The sequence below is a fragment of the Camelina sativa genome, chromosome 10 (genome assembly GCF_000633955.1).
Source record: "Camelina sativa cultivar DH55 chromosome 10, Cs, whole genome shotgun sequence".
NCBI classification, from domain to species: Eukaryota; Viridiplantae; Streptophyta; class Magnoliopsida; order Brassicales; family Brassicaceae; genus Camelina; species Camelina sativa.
The window spans coordinates 24,273,604-24,293,248 of NC_025694.1; the positions used below are offsets into that span (position 1 = coordinate 24,273,604).

General features: G+C 34.8%; 5 protein-coding genes across 13 annotated transcripts in view; 2 read left to right on the forward strand and 3 right to left on the reverse strand.

The window, feature by feature from the left end:
- LOC104719786 (myosin heavy chain, cardiac muscle isoform-like) overlaps positions 1–1,904 on the forward strand; it is a 5,157-nt gene extending 3,253 nt beyond the window's left edge. For 2 of the 3 annotated variants that reach the window (XM_010437757.2, XM_019231261.1), the window contains 4 exons: positions 13–1,062; positions 1,139–1,270; positions 1,353–1,423; positions 1,498–1,904. In XM_010437757.2, coding sequence (XP_010436059.1) covers positions 13–1,062; positions 1,139–1,270; positions 1,353–1,423; positions 1,498–1,684 — 1,440 coding nt within the window. In that variant the 3' untranslated portion in view covers positions 1,685–1,904. The remainder of the gene's footprint in view (positions 1–12; positions 1,063–1,138; positions 1,271–1,352; positions 1,424–1,497) is intronic. The other variant, XM_010437758.2, reaches the window with a different exon arrangement.
- LOC104719787 (DNA repair endonuclease UVH1-like) lies at positions 1,967–6,348 on the reverse strand. 3 transcript variants are annotated; one of them, XM_010437759.2, is made up of 10 exons: positions 5,737–6,348; positions 5,328–5,639; positions 4,967–5,187; positions 4,784–4,869; positions 4,443–4,592; positions 3,550–4,287; positions 3,165–3,275; positions 2,814–3,074; positions 2,476–2,699; positions 1,967–2,388 (listed from the first exon to the last, which is right to left on the reverse strand). In XM_010437759.2, the coding sequence occupies exons 1-10, from the start codon at positions 6,288–6,290 to the stop codon at positions 2,178–2,180; spliced, it is 2,868 nt and encodes a 955-aa protein (XP_010436061.1). In that variant the 5' UTR covers positions 6,291–6,348; the 3' UTR covers positions 1,967–2,177. The 3 variants fall into 3 exon arrangements, with proteins under 3 accessions (XP_010436061.1, XP_010436063.1, XP_010436062.1); XM_010437761.1 differs by having other exon boundaries at positions 5,328–5,617; positions 5,737–5,830; XM_010437760.1 differs by having other exon boundaries at positions 5,328–5,632; positions 5,737–5,830.
- Positions 9,996–12,535, reverse strand: LOC104719789 (pentatricopeptide repeat-containing protein At5g41170, mitochondrial). 3 transcript variants are annotated; one of them, XM_010437765.2, is made up of 2 exons: positions 12,300–12,535; positions 9,996–12,186 (listed from the first exon to the last, which is right to left on the reverse strand). In XM_010437765.2, exon 2 carries the CDS (start codon positions 12,154–12,156, stop codon positions 10,759–10,761), a length of 1,398 nt encoding a protein of 465 aa, XP_010436067.1. In that variant the 5' UTR covers positions 12,157–12,186; positions 12,300–12,535; the 3' UTR covers positions 9,996–10,758. The 3 variants fall into 3 exon arrangements, with proteins under 3 accessions (XP_010436067.1, XP_010436065.1, XP_010436064.1); XM_010437763.2 differs by having other exon boundaries at positions 9,996–10,832; positions 10,923–12,535; XM_010437762.2 differs by having other exon boundaries at positions 9,996–10,646; positions 10,755–12,535.
- LOC104719790 (probable LRR receptor-like serine/threonine-protein kinase At1g63430) lies at positions 14,845–18,991 on the forward strand. Of its 3 annotated transcripts, none has more exons than XM_010437767.2 (14): positions 14,845–14,963; positions 15,075–15,250; positions 15,446–15,584; positions 15,694–15,765; positions 15,875–16,018; positions 16,120–16,251; positions 16,353–16,445; positions 16,533–16,597; positions 16,698–16,898; positions 16,995–17,200; positions 17,295–17,427; positions 17,530–17,687; positions 17,774–17,989; positions 18,301–18,991. In XM_010437767.2, the coding sequence occupies exons 2-14, from the start codon at positions 15,175–15,177 to the stop codon at positions 18,601–18,603; spliced, it is 1,938 nt and encodes a 645-aa protein (XP_010436069.1). In that variant the 5' UTR covers positions 14,845–14,963; positions 15,075–15,174; the 3' UTR covers positions 18,604–18,991. The 3 variants fall into 3 exon arrangements, with proteins under 3 accessions (XP_010436069.1, XP_010436070.1, XP_010436068.1); XM_010437768.2 differs by having other exon boundaries at positions 15,083–15,250; XM_010437766.2 differs by having other exon boundaries at positions 14,845–15,250.
- Positions 19,448–19,645, reverse strand: part of LOC104720674 (RNA-binding protein NOB1-like) — a 6,354-nt gene continuing 6,156 nt past the window's right edge. The window contains exon 4 of the mRNA XM_010438553.2: positions 19,448–19,464. Within this exon, the coding sequence (XP_010436855.1) occupies positions 19,448–19,464 (17 nt within the window). The remainder of the gene's footprint in view (positions 19,465–19,645) is intronic.

Genomic DNA, 19,645 nt, shown 5'->3' on the forward strand with positions numbered 1-19,645 from the left:
GAGGATCAAAAGGCACTAGATGAGCTTGTGAAGGGGCACATGGATGCAAAAGAAGCACACGTCCTGGAGCGAAGGATCACTGACCTATACAATGAGATAGAGATCTATAAACGAGATAAAGAGGATCTTGAGATACAGGTGGAGCAGCTTTCTCTGGATTATGAGATACTTAAGCAGGAAAATCATGATATCTCATACAAGCTAGAGCAAAGCCAAGTGCAAGAACAGTTGAAGATGCAATATGAATGTTCATCTTCTCTTGTAAACGTGAATGAGCTTGAGAATCATATAGAGCGCGTAGAAGGTAAGCTCAGGAAGCAGAACGAGGAGTTCTCTGAGTCCCTGTGCCGCATTAAGGAACTTGAAACGCAGATCGAGGGAATGGAAGAAGAATTAGAGAAACAAGCTCAGATCTTTGAGGGAGATATTGAAGCTGTTACACGTGCTAAAGTGGAGCAAGAGCAAAGAGCTATCGAAGCCGAAGAAGCCCTTAGGAAGACGAGGTGGAAAAATGCTTGTGTAGCCGGAAAAATCCAGGACGAGTTCAAGAGAATCTCTGAGCAGATGTCTTCTACGTTAGCAGCAAATGAGAAGGTGACTATGAAAGCGATGACCGAAACCCGCGAACTGCGCACGCAGAAGCGTCAGCTAGAAGAACTTCTCATTAACGCTAACGATGAACTCCGAGCAAAAAAGGATGACTATGAAGCAAAGCTCAACGAGCTCTCGGGAAAGACAGATCTTAGAACGAAGGAGATGGAGAGAATGTTAGTGGATCTAGAGAATAAAAAGAGGCAAAAAGAAGATGTTAATGCAGATTTAACACAGGGGATCACAAGGCTAAAGCATGAGATTGAGATCTTAAAACTTGAACTGGAAGAGACGAGAAAATCAAGTATGGAAACCGAGGCATCTTTATCAGAGGAGTTGCAGCGATTCAAAGATGAAAAAGAAGCAGTCATTACCATTTTAAGATCACAACTAGAGACCGCAATAGCGCAATGTGATAACATAACAAAAACAGAGCAAAGAAGCAACGAAGATAATATAAAACAGCTTGAGGTAATGCGTCTAAACACTAGAACATTCACTATTTGGCTAATTGTTTTGATGCTGATGCCAAATTTTGGCAATCCAGGAACAAATCAAACTAAAGGAAAATGCTTTGGAAGCCTCTTCAAAGATGTTTATAAAAAAGGAAAAGGATTTGAAGAACATAATCGAAGAGTTGCAGACTAAACTCAACGAACGAAGTCAAAATAGCCAAGAGGTAAAAGAATTAACCTTTTACAATGTAGATATACTTTCCTACAACCTCAAACATTATAACATAGCTCTCGTTTCATGAACAGACTGGTGAAACTCTGCAAGGTCCAGGAGCGATTGCTATGCATAACAGTGAAGTATTGCCACTGAACAAGAGGTAATTTGTTCATGAAGCAGTATAAACAAAGAAAACACCAATGATAGATGTCTGATCGTTTTCTGCTTTTACAGTGACAATCTTCAAGATTTGGTAAATGAAGTAGCGCTGTTAAAAGAGCAAAATGGATTGATGGAGATGGAATTGAAAGAAATGCAAGAGAGATATTCAGAGATAAGTCTAAAATTTGCAGAAGTTGAAGGTGAGAGACAACAACTTGTGATGACTGTACGTTATCTTAAAAGTGCCAAAAAGAAGTAAAAACCGTTATTCTCAAAAGAACCAAATGGTGTGCATTGTACAAATTTCTCTTTATCTTCATTTTTTTTTTACATATATATATATAGTTTCTCTTTTAATATATATATTTTTTCTGAGAGAAAAAGTGAGTTTTGAGTTTCTTTGTTTTCCTGTATTTAAAATTTGTAATAGATATCATGGATATATATAATTATCTATGTTAGTTTGCATATTATCATCATTTAAGTAATATCCAAATCTTGACCCAAAAGAAAAGTTTTACTTACAAATTCACCATTTCAATGTTTAGATTGGTTCTACCACTCAAACTACCAAAGGTGTAACACAATGAAAACAAGATATAAATACAATCAACTAGTGTAATTGTTACAACAGATTAAGCAAATGGAGATAATTAGTTTCTAATCTACAACAAATGTAAAAGATGAACAAGAACGAACTAAGTAGATTTGTAATTGAGCATCTAAATTAAATAGTGTTACCTCTCTCTTTTTTAAAGCAAAGTCGGATACTTAGCGTCAAAAAACTCTCTGAGACTTTTAGCAACTTTGTGACCACCCATGAGTTCTGCTAATGTCTCAACAGGCAAAGACGCGAGCTCAGCCAAACTCTTACATTTCTCCATAATCGATCTGTAATTCGCGTCTGTAACTCCAGGAAGCCTTCTCAGAAACTCTACCGCAGATGTGTTATAGTTATCGGCTCTGTTTCACATCATGAGGCAATTTCAATATCACCAATGTAAAAATACGCAAAACTGACTCTGCAGGTTAAGAAAGAAAACTTTTTACCTGATGTCGTTTTCTATGATACCTTCTTCTGAAGGCACACCAACTCTTATTGCTCGGGTCTCATCAGGCTCGTCTTGGTTGGATTTTAACGTAGTGAAGATATCTGCGGTTGCATGTAGACTTCGAGACCATAATATCCTTAGCCGAGGAAAATGCAGAACTAGCAACGATAGTTTTGAAATGATGTTATATGGAGCCACATCGTCTGATATATCACTCGCAGACTGCAAGAGAAAAAAGAACATATCCAAACTCAATGAAAAACAGAATTTACACATAATACAGATAAGAGAAAATGAAAGTGTTTTGACTGTGAAGCTTGGAATATGAGAGGATACCTGAAAGGAGAAGCTTTTGTCTTGAGAGAACTCGATGAGAAGAACTGGTATTCTGTAATAACGGGACATCATTTCGACTTGGTGAAATAAACGACCTGATGTAAAGCTCTGGAAAAGATCTTGAATGCTCTTTCTCTCCACGCAGATTGAAGGAGATAGGATATAGTCGCCGACCTCTAGTGTAACTGGTATTATCTTCATGCCTTTCTGGTGAAGAACATTTGGTAGGCTGCTCATGAATTCCCTCATATCAACTATTACCTGGTGAAAAAAACCCATTGAAAATTTTCACATGAAAGGCTTTCCAAATCGAGTTAATTATGGAGATCACATCAGTATTGAGATATGAACCTGTGTCTCTTTCTCTACTTCCTTTCTTCCGCCTGCTTTTCGGGTTAATGAGTTTTGAGTACTTGACGCTGGAAACTCTGTAGATGAATTCGACCCCATGCAGAGCCCATCCTAATTCCAAGTTTATAGTACAGGATGGATGAGACGAAAGCAGGAAAAACAATATCCAGGGTGAAAACAAGAGGATAACGTAAAATTTCAGTTGAGAGTTTCATCTACTTGGTCTGATTCAATTTAACATAAACTTGTTTAACGTGTGCTAGTGCGCTATACCATTAATTGAGTTGGTTTAATGTACTTTTCATGTAAAATTGTAATCTTTGAAGCAGGAAACAACTCACACAGGCTTCGATTCAATTGAAATGTTGGTATTTGAGTTTCAAACCTGATCAACGGGAATCATCATCGAAGACTTCTGCCTGATCAATGATTCAAACGCTCCATTTTCCCGACGTATGCTTGCTTCAAACTTCTGAACTTCTGTGGACTCATCATAGAAAATAAAATAAACTTTCAGCTTTCTTTGAGGGTTCTCTGCTTTGTACACCTCAAGTTCTCTGACAAAAGCCATGTCAGGATGGTAGACAATGATCACAGAGGGTTTCAAGATATCTAGTATAGGTTGATCGCTTTCTAAAGCATAAAAATGCACAGGCGGTATCTTTTTAGCACTGCTGGGTTGAACAACATTGGCTTCTTGGGGACCTGATGTGCTAGCTTCGGTAGCTTTTTCTTCATCCTCTGGGTCTTTTAAGATTTCAGATTTACTATTTGTCGTTTTCTTATTGCAACGTCTTATGGATCTCCTGAGACTTGTTGAATCCTTTTTAGCTTTTCCTTTGGTACATGAAGCCTTATCAACATGAGGCTCTGGGTTGTTATTTCCCGAAGCCATATCTGTTGTCTTTCCTAGCTTTCGAATAGAAGACGCAGCAGCCATAAGAGCCTCATGCTCTTGTCTGCCAACACTGCTACCTTCCGAGTTCTGTATTGTAGTTACCGGAACAACTCCATCAAGAATCCCAAAACCCTTGGGAGTCTTTTGCTTCTTCTTTTGTGGTGTCTGCATACTGCGGAGCTCGATTTTGCTCAGCAGGTACATTTCCCATTCTTCCCGCATTACCTGCACAAGTGTAGGTAAAATGAGAAGATTTGTGTGGGCCAGACAAATTCTGAAATTGGATGTTGGCTTCTAAACTATGGTTGGTAATGACAGAGTTCGTATCAGTTGTTGATGAATGATGTAAAGTCTAGTAAAATGTAGTAATCTGACTGGACCTTCTGTGGATTGTTTGTGACGCAATCTTCAAGCTGCATGCAGGACCGTTCATCTTTGCAAGCCACAAGAACTATTCCATTGTTGTCACTGTTGTCTTCCTCACAATAAGCCTGCTTTTGTCTTTCTTCTTGTGTCTCTTCTAAAATCTCCTGTGTTAATCACGGGAAAACCATTAAGTATAATGCGACTTCGTACAGCTATCCATGAAAACATGTTTGACAATCATAGAAGAGCTCAAAAAACAAAGAACAGATATAGTCACTAGCTAAACCAACTTCCATCATTAAACAAACAGTAACAGACAAACGGCATTGAAACTGAAACTCACTCAGTCACTCACACGTAAGACTTTCCATTTTGGTGCCTCTTCAAGAACTTCTTCAATAACAACGCCAGTAGTCACATTTGTTGTAGTTTCCCCACCAACTGTATCAGGTCCAATTATCAGGAAATGATTTGAAATACTTATAACACACAAGTCACTAGATGCAAGATACAACCATTTAGATCAAGACTTTGTTACCTGTTACAGAGTCATTTTCTCCCTTTGACTTTCTCTTCTTACCACTTTTGTTCGTTACATGTTCTTTTGACTTGACATCACTTGCCTTCAGAAGACGATACACTCGTTTCTTTGCAAAATCAAATATTTTATAGCTGGACTCTGCAAATAACCAAACAGACCGATAACTCTCTGATACCCTGAGTGTATCCAAGAACTTCAGAAAACTCACAGCATCATACCTACCCACGAATCCATAAACATAACAACAAAGTGATGTCAGAAACTGCACAAACACCCAACTTGAAGCTACGATCAGAAAAAAGTATACAGTTGCATAAGCACATTACTGATGTAGAGAGAAGACATAGAGCTATATTACCTAACAAGATAGTCAAGCAGCTTCCTTAAAGTCTTCAAATCAGAAACAAGCTGTTTGGTTCTCTTCCCGAGCGTATGCCAAATTGGATCAAGCTGCCTCCTAACAATCTCATCAAAGGACTTAAACAAACCACTCTCCACAGTCAAATCATCCACATCAACCTTGTTAGTCTTCTTCATCTCCTTGAGGCAAGCGTCCATAACTTCAATAATTGCTTTCTGTATTCCCACCATATAACTCGACATTGAAACCCTAATATCCACAACCTCAGGCGGTTCTCGCTCCAATTCCTGAGACACATCCAACTGAAACCTAATCCAGAAAATTCATAACTACGGCTTAATAATCCAAACCAACATTGTTTTTTTTTTTTTTTTCCCAACAAAATTAAAGTTCAATTTTACAAAACCTTGGCCATAGATGGAGTCTGCGGAGGAAGAGAGCACGCATGGTGCGTTCAGTCTTGGCGAAACCAGAGACCATAGCTTGCGGTCTATCAGAAAAAGCGCGCACATAAGCGGAGCTATTTAGGGATTTAACGATTCGCACAATAAAAGCTTCAGTGGAGGTTTCCGAAAGCGAATGAGCATTGAGGATGAAGATTCCGGCAAGCGAAGAAACAGGAATCCGTTGAGTCAACAAATCGACGATGAGAATCCGCGGCGTGATGAAGAAAGGAGAACCGGAGGAGTAAAGCGAGTAACGCTGATTCGCCGGAAGGTCAGCGGTGATATCCGCCGGAGTAGGGGACTGAAGAGAGGAGATGCAGTGGATGATTCTGGATTTGAGGGATTGAGCGGCGGGGGAGAGGAGGAGAAGTAGAGTACCTTGGGAAGGAGAGTGAAGGATGAGGAGAGAAGCGATTAATTTAGCGAGGGAGAGACCAGAAGAGATGATCACTAATCCGCCATTAGAGTCTTCGAGAAGGTCCGATATGATCTGTTGATGAAATTTCAGCGCCATTGATTGAAGAAGAAGAAACGGCGCAATATCGGAGAAACAGACTAATGAAGAAAGATTGAAGGGGACGATAAAATCTTTGTATTGGGCTCAAAAACGTTTAAAACTTCCAAAACGGTGTCGTTCCAACTTCAGAAACGGTGTCGTTCCAGAATCTTGCAAATAATTATAGATTATCATTGATCCAGACAGAAACTATTTTTTAAAGCTTTAGTGTCCATATTTTTCACAAACCATGTAAAATAGTTGGCTGTAGAACAAAACATTTAAAAGAAAAAAAAAAATCCAATTGGGGGGAAATAATTAAAAAAAGGAAGCAAAACAAATGACCGAATAAAGCAAATTAGAAATTAAAAAATTTAAATTTGAAACATTTTTAGAAGCAAAGTAAGAATGAGTGTCATCATAGTATCATCGACAATGCGTTTTTCTTTGGTTTATATCTTTACCTTTCGACGGAGAAATAAAAGAGCATAACGAAATTATATTAATTTTGCTGATTTCAAATTTAAAAGCTTAATTGTACTAAAATTGTTATAAGTTTCTACAATAATTATTATTGTTTGTGTAGAAAAAAAAACAATTGCATGGAATATGGAGATATTTAGGTGAGGCATTAGTGGAGAAAAGATTATGATGGAGATAGATGGTTGCAACACATGGTTCCATTTAGAAAAGAATTAGCGAATATTTGTAAATTCTTATCCTCCGGTCAGAGTAATCAATTTTAGAGTCCTTTTTTAATTAATGTTTGGTTGAAAAAAAAGAATCAGCAAATATAAGAATTGACCTCATAAATAAAATTTGAAGTTGAATGATTCTCAATTTTTTTTTTTTTTTTACTTTTACTCTATCTATCATTTTAAAGCTCTTTAAGGATAAGTAAAATTTTAGTAAATGACTGAATAAAGACAATTAGAAATTAAAAAAGTTCAATTTAAAACATGAAAAGCAAAGTAAGAATAAGTGTGAATGTGATGACTGATGAGAGTTCTCACCTTCTTCCGTTCTCCGGCCATCTTTCTCATTTTCTTCCATCCTACGGCCATTTTCGTCTTCTTTTGAGCCAACTGAGCATATATGCAATCTCTGTTATTTATTTTACTTTTTTTTGGGAATAACGACTTTTCATTAATCAAAGCTAAGTTACGTCGATACTATTAAAGGAAAAGTAATCATGGATCAACTTTTGGACCATGACTTTGTTTTGGTAGTTTTAAAATAAAATGGTTAGAAATTAATAATTATTAATACAGTATATCATGAAATTAAAATTCTCTAACTATTCAAATTAAGTCGGATCCCGCGCGGATCATTTAATACCCGATTAGTTGAGCCGATTATCTCTTCAAATATTTACCGCTGATTATCAAAATGAAATTAAATCATGGCCACTGATTTTTTTTCAATGGTTTTAATTTAAACGATATATTTTGATTTCCAAATCTTACAAAATTGTTTGATTGTCGAGATTGTTTTTAACTGCAAATCTAAAACAATCTTTTAAGATAATTTAGCCTACATTTTAATCGATTAGACTATTTAATTAAGGAAAACATATACATTATAATTAAATAAGGAAGACGTTTAAATACATAATAAATCAAATCTAAGTTTCTAAATTAATAAAAATATATTAGGAAAAGCAAGAAAAGGAAATTACATTCAATATTTGTGTATATTTTTCCTCACAGTTTTAGGATAAATAAATAAATCCAGTTTATTTCTTTTAATTAACAAAATACAATTTAAAATAAAAACTAAATTACTTTGAAAGGTATTTTAAAATAGTAAAGTAATCATTATAGCCTCAATAATATAAAGTTAATTAATATATAAGATATGTGAAATTAATAAAAATCAATTCAAATTTATTTTAATGGATATATAAAATATATCTAAAATCAACTTATTTGTAAATACTCTCTAAAATACAAGATATGCAAGAAATATCTTTAAAAATATCTTATGTAACTAATATATTTTGTAATCATAAATAAAAATAATATATAATTATGAAAATAAATTATTTCATGGATTACATTTGTTGTTTAAGAAAAATTATAAAAAATATATTTTTTAAAAAACAAAAAAGAAGTAAATAAATTTCAATTTATATTTGTATTTCTAAATAGTAATTACCCTAAAATAAGTATATAAAACTTTAAAATTCAATAATTACAATTGGTTGACTATATTGTATTACTATATATTTAGAGAATGCAAAACTGAATACTAATAAGTAGCTTTTTAATTTATTTACTATGAAAAAATCTTCTATGGCATAAGGAAATAAATTATATGTCAAAAAATGTGAGAAAATTTTAAAATTTAGTTATGTTCTTACCCAAAATTTTTGGACGATAAAAATTGTCTATTAGTTAATTATTTAAAAGAGAACAGTTATGGGACATAAAAAATTTTACGGGTAAGGACAAAATGAAACAGGACGAGACAGGACAAGACAGGATGGACGAGATGTCTTTGTTATTTTAAAATAGTTACGCAGAGGTGTTATATCATGTAAGTAAACCAAATATACTACTCAACAATATTTAAAATTTTGAAATTTTTTTAAAAATATTAAACTAAAACATTTTATGCATTTGAAATATACCTAAATTAATTACAATATATGTATTTCCGTGCTGTAGCACGAGGTATCACCTAGTATTATCTAAATCCATAAAAGTTTTAACTTTTAAGCCAATTTGGCACTATTGAATACAACTTGTGGATATTTCGCTCTTTCACTTATGAAAAAGCGAAATATCTCATCTTCAAAATGTTGGAGCAAAAAACTAAAATGCCAACTTTGTTATTTAATTAAATTAGAAAACAATGTGGTCTCTAATCTCTTGTTTACTTAAATTAGAAATCAAAATACATGTTTGGTCTCATATTTCTTGTGCCCTATGAAGAATTAAGATCACGTCTTGAGACGACATGAATTGAAATAAAAGTTTTTTTTTTATCAAAAACAATTAATAAATATATTAATAAATTAAAACGATTTATTTGCAATCAAATTCAAAATAGAAAAACAAATTGAAAGTCGGAGATCTCCATTTTTAAGATAGAAATAGAATGGAGATCGGAGAGAGCATTATCTAGCTTTATTATTTATTACCAAGTAAGCATACGAATTGCACTGATTTGACTTAAAATAGATGGTTGACTTCAATACATGAGAACAACATTATGTAGCAATGATCATCCTTGTTGCATATGATCCAATGTTATTTTTTCAAATTCCCAGCTTTAGAGTATCTATAACCAATAAATGAACATATTGTATCATTTTTATTGACTTTGATTTTCAATTAATAGCGGTCAAAGAATACACACACATATATATATATATATGTATTTGACCCGATTCTCGTCCCGCTCACGTACCGTTCTCGTCCAGAACCGCGAACTGCTCACCCTCGAACCGCGAACCTCGAACAGAACTTCAATAAAACTTTGATCACGACCCTTGCTCGCCCTTGAACACGAACTGATCGCCGAACAGGAGCTTCTGCGAACAAGGATTGAATCACGAACAGATCCCAAACAATGTCCTCTTGAGCAGAAACCGAACCGCTCACGAACAGGAACCGAACTTGGGTGGATCTCCGAACAGGAACTTACCCCNCTGATCGCCGAAGCTGATCGCCGGAACTTGCCGCGTACTGGATCTTCGAACATGAACTTACCCCGGACTGGCCGCGTACACGGACGGAAGCTGATCGCCGAATTTGGGCGGCGGTTTTTAGGGTTTTAGGGTAAGAGATAGAGGCGGCGGCCGATTAGGGTTTTAGGGTTTTAGGGAGGAGAGAAACGGCGGCTGCTTTTAGGGTTTTAGGATTTGAGGCTATCGTGCTGATAATGTGTTGTAAACTAGAAAGTTTAGGGGACGAAATCTCTTATCTTATTAATGATAATGAATAGAAGTTACATATATATAGAGAGTACAAAGGCCAAAGCCCAAACCGACATAGCCTAAGTCTTATGGACGAGATACGTAACATGGGCCTAAGTCCTAGAGATATATATATATATATATATATATATATTTTCTTTTTGTGTGAAGTGGCATGACTTTAGCACCCACAAGTTACAGAAATCAGATTGGTTATGCTTGGAGTGGACTAAACCTTTGTTCGTACTCGAGGGCGAACCCCTCATTTCCACAAAGGAAACAACCTCACAGCTCCATCAAATCCTCCTCGCTTCATAAAGACCATGTACAAACAGTTGGGTGTTTCTATGAGGTATCGCAATGAAAATCAGAAAAGCTGCATCCAAATCCTTTCTTCTAGAGTAACCCAGAGTCAAAGATGCAAATGTGAAATAATCAGGAGTCAGCCTAACCTGAATCAATTTACACAGCTTTTGTAAGATAAAGAGTTTGTATGTGCCATCATAAACTGCTACTGCACCATCATAAACTGATCAACACAATGATATGGTGTCACCAACCTAATTACAAAACCCCATCTTCTTTCATTTTCTTGAACAACACATGAGCTTCAAGCTTTAACCCTTCCCTAGACAATCCTGATATCATTATAGTGTAGGTTACAATATTAGGCTTCACACCTTTGGAAGGGAGGCTACAAAACAAATCAACAGCATCTTTCACTTTACCGGCCTTACACATCCCTTGAATGATGATTGTATATGTAATAATACCAATATCCATCTCTCTCTTTTGCATATCCTCTAATATCATCAACGCTTTCTCTAGCTTCCCATTATAGCATAGACCATGTAACAAAACGTTGTAAGTCCTAATATTGGGAGGCACGCCATCCATTCCTCTCTTTTGCATATCTTCAAATATCATCAACGCTTTCTTTATCTTCCCGTTATAACATAGACAATGTATTAAAACATTGTAGGTCCTAATATTCGGAGGCACGCCTCGAGAAACCATATGGCTAAAAACCTCTTGGGCGACATTAGGTTTACCCACTAGACCAAAACCTTGGATAAGAGTAGTGTAAGTGACTGTGTTCCCCGCCAATCCTTTTTGAGACATCTCGTAGAAGATTTTCATCGCATCCTCTACTTTCTTACACTTGCAAAACCCATTTATGAGAGAAGTATAAGCTACTACGTCTGGAAAACAACCCTTGGTTTCCATCCAATTAAACATTTGTTTGGCCTCATCTGTGCGACCATCCATGCAAAGCCCATTGATCAATGAAGTGTAAGTAACAATGTTAGGAGCTATAGACATTTCAATCATCTCATTGTACAACTCTTTAGCATCCAAAAGCTTTCCTTCTTTCACAAACGCATCGATCAATGCATTGAAAGTGATTACATCAGGGTTGATTTGCCTCTTCATCATACCCCTCAGCAACGGAGCAGCATCTCTCCATCTACCAGAACCACAAAGACCGTTTACAAGAGAAGTGTACGTAACAACATCTGGTCTAATCCCATTGTTTTCCATTTGGTTAAAAACGTTCAACGCGTTATCCACATGCCCGTTTTTGCAAAGACTATCAATGATCGTTGTATACATTACAACATCAGGTTTAATCCCCATCTCCACCATCTGATTCACCATAAACATGGCCTCCTCGACTCTATTCCCGAGACAGAACCCATTAACCATAGAAGTAAACGTGACAATGTCAGGCTCAAAACCAAGTTTCATCATCTTCCCAAGAAACGATGAAGCAAGAAAAGGCTGAGAAGATTGGCAAAAACAGTTCATCAAAAGATTGCAAGTATAGAGATCATGTGAAACTCCCATGATTTGTAAATGTCCGCAGAGATTGATCACAACATCAAACTTCTTCATTTTGGCAATAGCAGTTAACAATCTAGTGAAATCGATGATAGAAGGAAGAGGACGAGACTCAACCATGCGAGCGAACAAATCGAGGGCTTCGTTAAACTGAAGAGAGTGAAGACCATTTCTCAAAATCTCTCGGTAATTACAAAAAGCTCGTCGGACCCAGAAACTAAAACCTAAAAGGCGGCTAAAGGAGAGAGCTTTCCCAGTATTACCTTTCTCAAGACGATGTCGGTGAAGATGAAGAAACCTCATCGCCATTGATGCAAATCCCAGACGAAATCGATTGGGTTCGTTCCAAATCGAAAGTTACATCAACAGTGTGGATTGAGAGAGATCGAAGGTTTCTCAACATAAGAATCTTAATTTTCGATTACTTGGAAGATACGAATGTGAGAACCAAAGAAGCGGCGGAGGAAGGAAGAAGGCGGCCAACATTTGTACACGTGTACTGTTTTGGTTTTTTTTTGGTAAGATCGTTGACTTCACGTTATTTGATAGATCCGAGCTAAATGGATCACTCAAATGGGTAAAAAGCCCAATTGTTTGTAAAAATGTTAATTGGATATATCCACTATCCTAAATATGAATGTGTACTAATTCTCTGTTAGGAAACTGATTTGCAGCCATATATTTTTTTTTATCATGACTTTCCCAAATTTACATTAGTTTTTCGTATAACTAGGTTTTCACCCGCGGTACAGCACGAGACTAAATTATAAATTAATATATTTTCAATAATATTTTTAATTTATTTAGTTTTCAAATTCGCAATTAATTAAATTTTATCTAATTAATTTATAATTTTGTTTAGAATGTTTTTTCTTCTTCTTACATTTTTATACAGTTTATAACCTAATTACATTAAATTTTTTATTAGCTAGAATATAAAATTTTAAAACATTTAGTTTTGTTTTCTATAATTAAACAGAGGTATATGCCTATATGGTATGTTAGTGTATATTTTTATGTGTATACAATTTTTTTTTTTTGGAATATTAAGAATGTGTTGTAGTATTTGTAATATTTTGTAGTTCATATACTAAATAATTTATAAGTTAATTTTCCAAACTATGACTACAAATCTATAGTATATGAAATAAACTAATAGTTTTAGTGTTGGTTCTATAGTCCAAACCCGCCATGCTAGGCGGATCACACAACATGTTCAAAGATTTTTAATCCGCAAAAGCTCATCATACGGAACCCGTGAAAGTAAAATATAGTATGTGAGGCTAAAAGTCACTTTTTATCAAATCAGTTTTTCAAAATTTTTAAAGAACAATACCTCTTCACTCACCGGCTTATAAAATAAGAAAATAAAATATGTATATATTTACAATTATGTTTGTTACCTTTTAAAACAATTAGTTACTATAAAAAATCAAATATAAGTAGAGTTAATTTGTTTATTAAATTAATTATTTAATGTCAATGACATGCCTGTAAATAAGTGCTAACTTGAAGATTTATTTTATAAATGTCTCCAAAAATGTATATATATATATATTTACATGATTTCCACAAATTTACATTTCTATTTCGTTTGTGTATATTAATTATTTATTTTTTTCATATGTAAATGATGTTGTTATTCCGAACAAATATATATAACTACAATATATACAACACTTAGAATATTGTAATAATTCATTATTTTAGTAAATATAATTTCGAAGTCAAATTAAAAACATTAAAATTTTGATTAATCACTATATTAAATAATTTTCGTAATTACTATGTACATCTAAAAAAATAAAAAGAAATCACTAAGAAATGTTGATATCATTACTATGTACATGTTATTAAAACAAAAAAATATATTTTTATTAGATAGTGATCTTGAAAAATAAGAAAAAAAAATCTAGAGTAGTTATAGTAGGGCCTTATAAATATTCTAATCCTCATTTACTTTATTAAATTAATTGATAAAGTTTAAGAAGAAGTGCCAAAAATAATATTTAAATGAGAAAAAAGGAAATAAAGAAGGAAATTAGAAAAGTATATACTTTAACCTGTGTGAACCTTTCTTATTTTGTTTGTCAAAAATTATTGCAAATGCTAATTGATATAGTAAGGCTTTGAGGAATATAACCATTTTTGAAAAAAACTATTTTTCCTCTATAATGATGATTTAGAAATTTTATTAAATAAAATTTGGGATGCCGACAAAAGAAAAAAACATACAAAACAAAATTTTAAATCTTTCGTAGGATAAGGTAATGTGATATAGAAAATCTATTTTAAAAATTTAATGTTCTAAAACAACATTTTAATTATTATTTATGTCATCTATAATTCATATATACAAATTAATTAGAAGTGAAATCTTAATGACGACACAGCAACAACACTAATAAAGATACCACTAGCATATAAAAACAATTATCTAACACATATAAAAATTTAATTGATCATCAGTTCTCATGTAAATTTTTTTTTGTCTTCCTTTCACATTCAAAGCAGGTAAATATATTCACTTTCATTGATTCACATATAAAAAATGTGCATGCTCATACATTTGTCCTTGCATACAAAAACTACATATTATAGTCAATTAAATAGATATATATGCCATGCATTATCTAATTTAGATGGGAAAGAAAATATTAAACAATTTTATTACATAAAAAGGGATCTATTAATAAATTAAATGTAATAAGCTTAATTATAGTCAATAGGGACAAATATTTTAAAAATAAAAGTATTACAATATGCTTCTTCTCTAAAGACAAAAAAAAGGTAAAGCACTAATTTTAATTTCGTCGTCTCCATATAGAAAAAGAACAAAAAAAACTGTCTTTGAATCCAAAGTCTCTGTCTTTTCTCTCTCCTTCGTCACCATCTCTGTGTTAAGAAACTTCATTTTCCTCTCATGGGTTTTTGCTAAATACCCTGAATATTAATTAAAGTATCTTCCTTTTTTGCTAATAAATCTTACTTTGCTCTTTATTAAGCTCTTGTCATTGTTCTTAATTTTCCCCTGCAAGGTATTTAGGTCTTTGTGATGACTACTCAGTGAGAGATTCTGGGGTTTTGATTCTTTTGAAGAATCTTTAGAGAAGTAGAAAACTTTACTCATCTTCAACTATGCAGCTTTCTCTTGTGAGTCTTCTTGTTTTAGGGTTCCTCTTTGTGTCCTGTGACGCGTTTGCCTCTAATGAAGGTATTTTTATTTATCCATCTTTTCTTCGATGTGTTAGTGTTTCTATCGCTGATTCTGGTTGCTGTGAAAGTTTAGTTTTTTTTAGCCTCTATGTTAACACTTGCCTATTGAGTTAATCAAGGAAGTTGAAACTTTAGTTCTGTAAACTGTTCATAAGAAGTAATTGATTTTTTTTTTTGTTGTTCTTGTATTCAGTTGAAGCTCTTATTAGATTCAAGGAAGCTATGTATAAGGACCCTTTGCTAATTTTGTCTAATTGGAATGTCCCCAATTTGAGTCCTTGTGATTGGAACGGGATTATATGTTCTCCAACTAAGGATAATGTTATCAAGATGTAAGAAACTACAGTCTCTTCCTATCTTTAGAGTTAGTTATCTTTCAGGATGTAAAAATTCTAGTATTATGATGATTTTGATATCTCTTTCATGCTGTGAAACTTGCAGAATTATATCGAATACATCGTTGAGAGGGTTTCTTGTGCCAGAACTTGGTCAGATAACCTACTTGCAAGAACTGTATGGTTTTGATTTTTTTTTATTGACAATACCTGAAAATATATACGTTTGATGATGAATAGTGTTTAGAAATTCTTTGATGGCTTTTACGTTGAATGCTCTTCTTTAGGATCCTGAGTGGGAACATTTTAATGGGGACAATCCCAAAGGAGATAGGAAAGTTGAAGAATCTCAAGATCTTGGACCTGGGAAACAACCATTTGACAGGACAGATTCCAGCAGAGATAGGGACATTGTCAAGCATTAGGACACTGTAAGAAAAAAGCTTTAAGCTTTTTTTTTTTCACGATTGCAATTTCATCTATCTCATAATGTGCTGAGATAACCATTCTTGTGTTTTTTTTAACACTACAGAAACCTTCAGTCCAATGGGTTAATAGGAACGTTACCTCCAGAGATTGGAAACTTAAAGTACCTTGAAGAACTTCTTATTGACAGGAATAGGCTTGTAGGAAGTATTCCTATTGCCGCCAATAAATCAAAAATGTGAGTTTATCCAATAGTCCATTGTGGCATAAGATGGACACTTATTGTCTATGATTGAAATGTTAATCTATCTTCTTTTTTTGGTTTGTCTGAATCATCAGTGGTTTGTGCGAGTCTTCTCTACCGAAAGTGGCAGATTTTTCTTACAACTTTTTCGTGGGAAGTATTCCGAGTTGCTTGGATTACCTTCCAAGGTATTTTCTCATAAGAGCCTTTTGTCCAACTAGCCTTTATTTTGTTCATTTGATAATATCTCTCTGTGTCATTGAAAATCATTGTAGAACGAGCTTCCAAGGAAACTGCATGCAAATCAAGGATGTTAAGCAGAGGCCTTTTTCACAATGTGGTTAGTGGAAAATGACTTTTTGACTTTAATAATGCCGATAAAACGTTTTCTTGATCTTATTTTTCATTTTTGAATTCTTTCAACTGGTTAATTCATTTAGCTGCAACCGTGGCCAAGAAGAAGCATCGAGCATCGAGACCTATCTGGCTTCGGAATTTTGAGATAGTCACGGGATCATCTGTTGGTTTGCTCTTTCTAGTTGTACTTTTCTCTGCGTTTAGCTTGTGCAACGTAAAGCGCTCTCTCATCGTTCCTTGGAAGAAATCTGCAAGTGAAAAGGAGAAGTTCACGGTCTATGTTGGTTAGTAATTTTTAAAAGTTCTAAGATGAATACAAAAAAGCCTGAAAGAGCTTCTAGAGATGAAAAAAGAATACTGAGAACCGTTTTCTTTTACAGATTCTGAAATGCTGAAGGATGTTTTAAGATTCACAAGACAAGAGCTAGAAGTGGCGTGTGAAGACTTCAGCAACATCATTGATTCTTGTGCAGATAGTCAGATATACAAAGGAACAATAAAAAGCGAGACTGAGATCGCAGTGATCTCTCTCTGCGTTAAAGAAGAAGATTGGACCGGATATCTCGAGCTTAATTTCCAGAGAGAGGTTCTTCATCTTATGTTTGTTTATCACCACCAAGTCACTTGTAAGAAAACATCAGTATAAGCCTGACTTATTTGTACCATATTCATTGTTTCAGGTTGCGGATTTGGCTAGGTTAAACCATGAGAATGCGGGGAAATTATTGGGATACTGTAAAGAGAGCACACCGTTTACAAGAATGCTTGTTTTTGAGTATGCATCGAACGGGACACTATACGACCATCTCCACTGTAATATATAATCAAACTTCTTTAGAGCTCTATCTTTGGTAGTTTTCACAAGAGTAAAGATAACTGATAGTAATACTAAATGTTCATTAATATTTGATGCAGATGGGGAAGGGAGTTTAGTATCGTGGGCAAAACGAATGAAAATCGTTATAGGCATCGCACGTGGTCTCAAGTACCTTCATACTGAACTCAATCCTCCATTTACTGTCTCTGAGTTGAGCTCAACTGCAGTGTATCTCACTGAAGAGTTTACTCCCAAAGTAAATTGATCCTCTTTTCACTATGCAGTTAACTAAGCTTCGCTACTATCTTTATACTCGTATTTTAATCCTCTTTTTCTATGCAGCTGGTTGATTTCGAATGCTGGAAGTCGATTCAGGTAAGATCAGAGAAAAATCTGAGGAATATCAGTTGTGAAGGAGCTATATGTGTGCTGCCCAATGCAATGGAGCACCGACATCTGGATTTACAAGGGAATATCTACTCCTTTGGCATAATTTTGCTGGAAATTGTAAGCGGAAGACCTTCTTATTGCCAAGAGAGAGGTTGCTTGGTGGAATGGGTAAGAATAGCTTTTCTCTGTAAGCTTTAAAGTTGAGTTGATTATAATAAGCTCTCTCTCTTTTAGTGGTGTAAGTGTTTTCACTCGTTTAAAAGCCATCTCTTATAGTTGCATTACCTTTTTTACCCCATTTTCGAAACTGGAGAAAGTTTCAAACTTTGCTACAATTCAAACCAAATGGGTACAATGTTATCGTCGGCGAGGGTGAAGAATTGGTTCCAGGGTTGCATAGTATGGACCTTTTAATCCATGCAAAAAAAATGGGTTACTTGTGGATGCTGAGATCTGATTCCAACTCCTAACTTTTGCAGGCAAGGGAGAAATACCTTAGCGCACCAGATGTGATGACTAGCTTTCTGGATCCTGAGCTCAAGCATTTCAATCAAAAAGAGCTTGAGGCGGTATGTGAAGTGGCCAATCAATGTCTGAATTTGGACCAAAGTGAAAAAGACAAGGAGAAGCCTTCCTGTTCGATTCAGACGCTTTGTGAGACAATAGAGAGTAGAATCACTGTATCCATTTCTGCAGAATTCAAATCATCTTCTTTGGCATGGGCCGAGCTCGCGCTGGCCTCCTCGCCTTCCAACGATGACGAAGATGAAAGGAGTAAATAAATTGGCTTACGAGTTGTGACATTAACTTTTTCAAACATTTTGCTACTTTTTTGCATGGTTGTTGCCAAAGCTAGATGACATCTCTTATTTGTACATGGCTTACAAGAAGAATTTGATAGTAGAAACAACGCCTTGGATAAGTCATCAGGTATATATGTTACGGTCAATCTTGTTAGGCTGGAGGTGTAATCTTGTACTAAGTTCTTGAAGAACTGACCTTGAGTTTTTAGCCAAAAAAAATTAGAGGGATAAGATATCACATGAACTATTTCTTAAACTCCTCATAACTTCTTGATTAAGATACAAATCTGGTAACCGAATAAAAGTTATAATAAAATCACCTTTTCAAACTAGTTTTGGACTACAAGCCAACAATCAAAACGAAAAAGTGAAAAAAAAAAAAGAGACAAAATCATTGGCATTTCTTCTGAAGAAAAGGAGATGCTTGTTGTGTCGGAGAATTTATCAGTGCATGGAACGAGAGTAATGGTTGTCATTAGGGTTTCTTTTCTGGCTGAAAACCGCCACAGCTTTTCTCACAGGAGGCTGCAATGGCGCATTTCTATCACTATGATGGTTCAAGAACACATCGTCTGATACGAAGTACTCATCACCCTGAAAACAACAACATAATTACCTTAAGGTTTCCTTCAATCAAAGTTAACAGATTTGAGTCTGAGATAGAAGACACGAAAGAGACTAACCGGTTTGCTTGCTTGCTTCTTGGTCTTAGGGTGGAGAAGCTTTTGAGGGAGTTGATCTTCCCGTAGAACAAGATTCTTGGTGATTGCCTCTCTTCCTCCTTTAGGCATTGGTATCGAATACTGCACAGAAAAAGAAGGTATCAGCAGAAGCTTTTGTCTGTGTATTAGGGTTATGTATTTTAAAGGAAACAAGGGTTTCTGTTTAAAAGCGGTGACAAATAAAGAAGACAGATTCTTCACTACTACAAGGTGTTCAGTTAGCTTATACTTCACTACTACAAGGTGTTTCGGTTAGCTTCTGCTAATAACGAGTACTTACTTGGGTCCCTCGAAGTGTA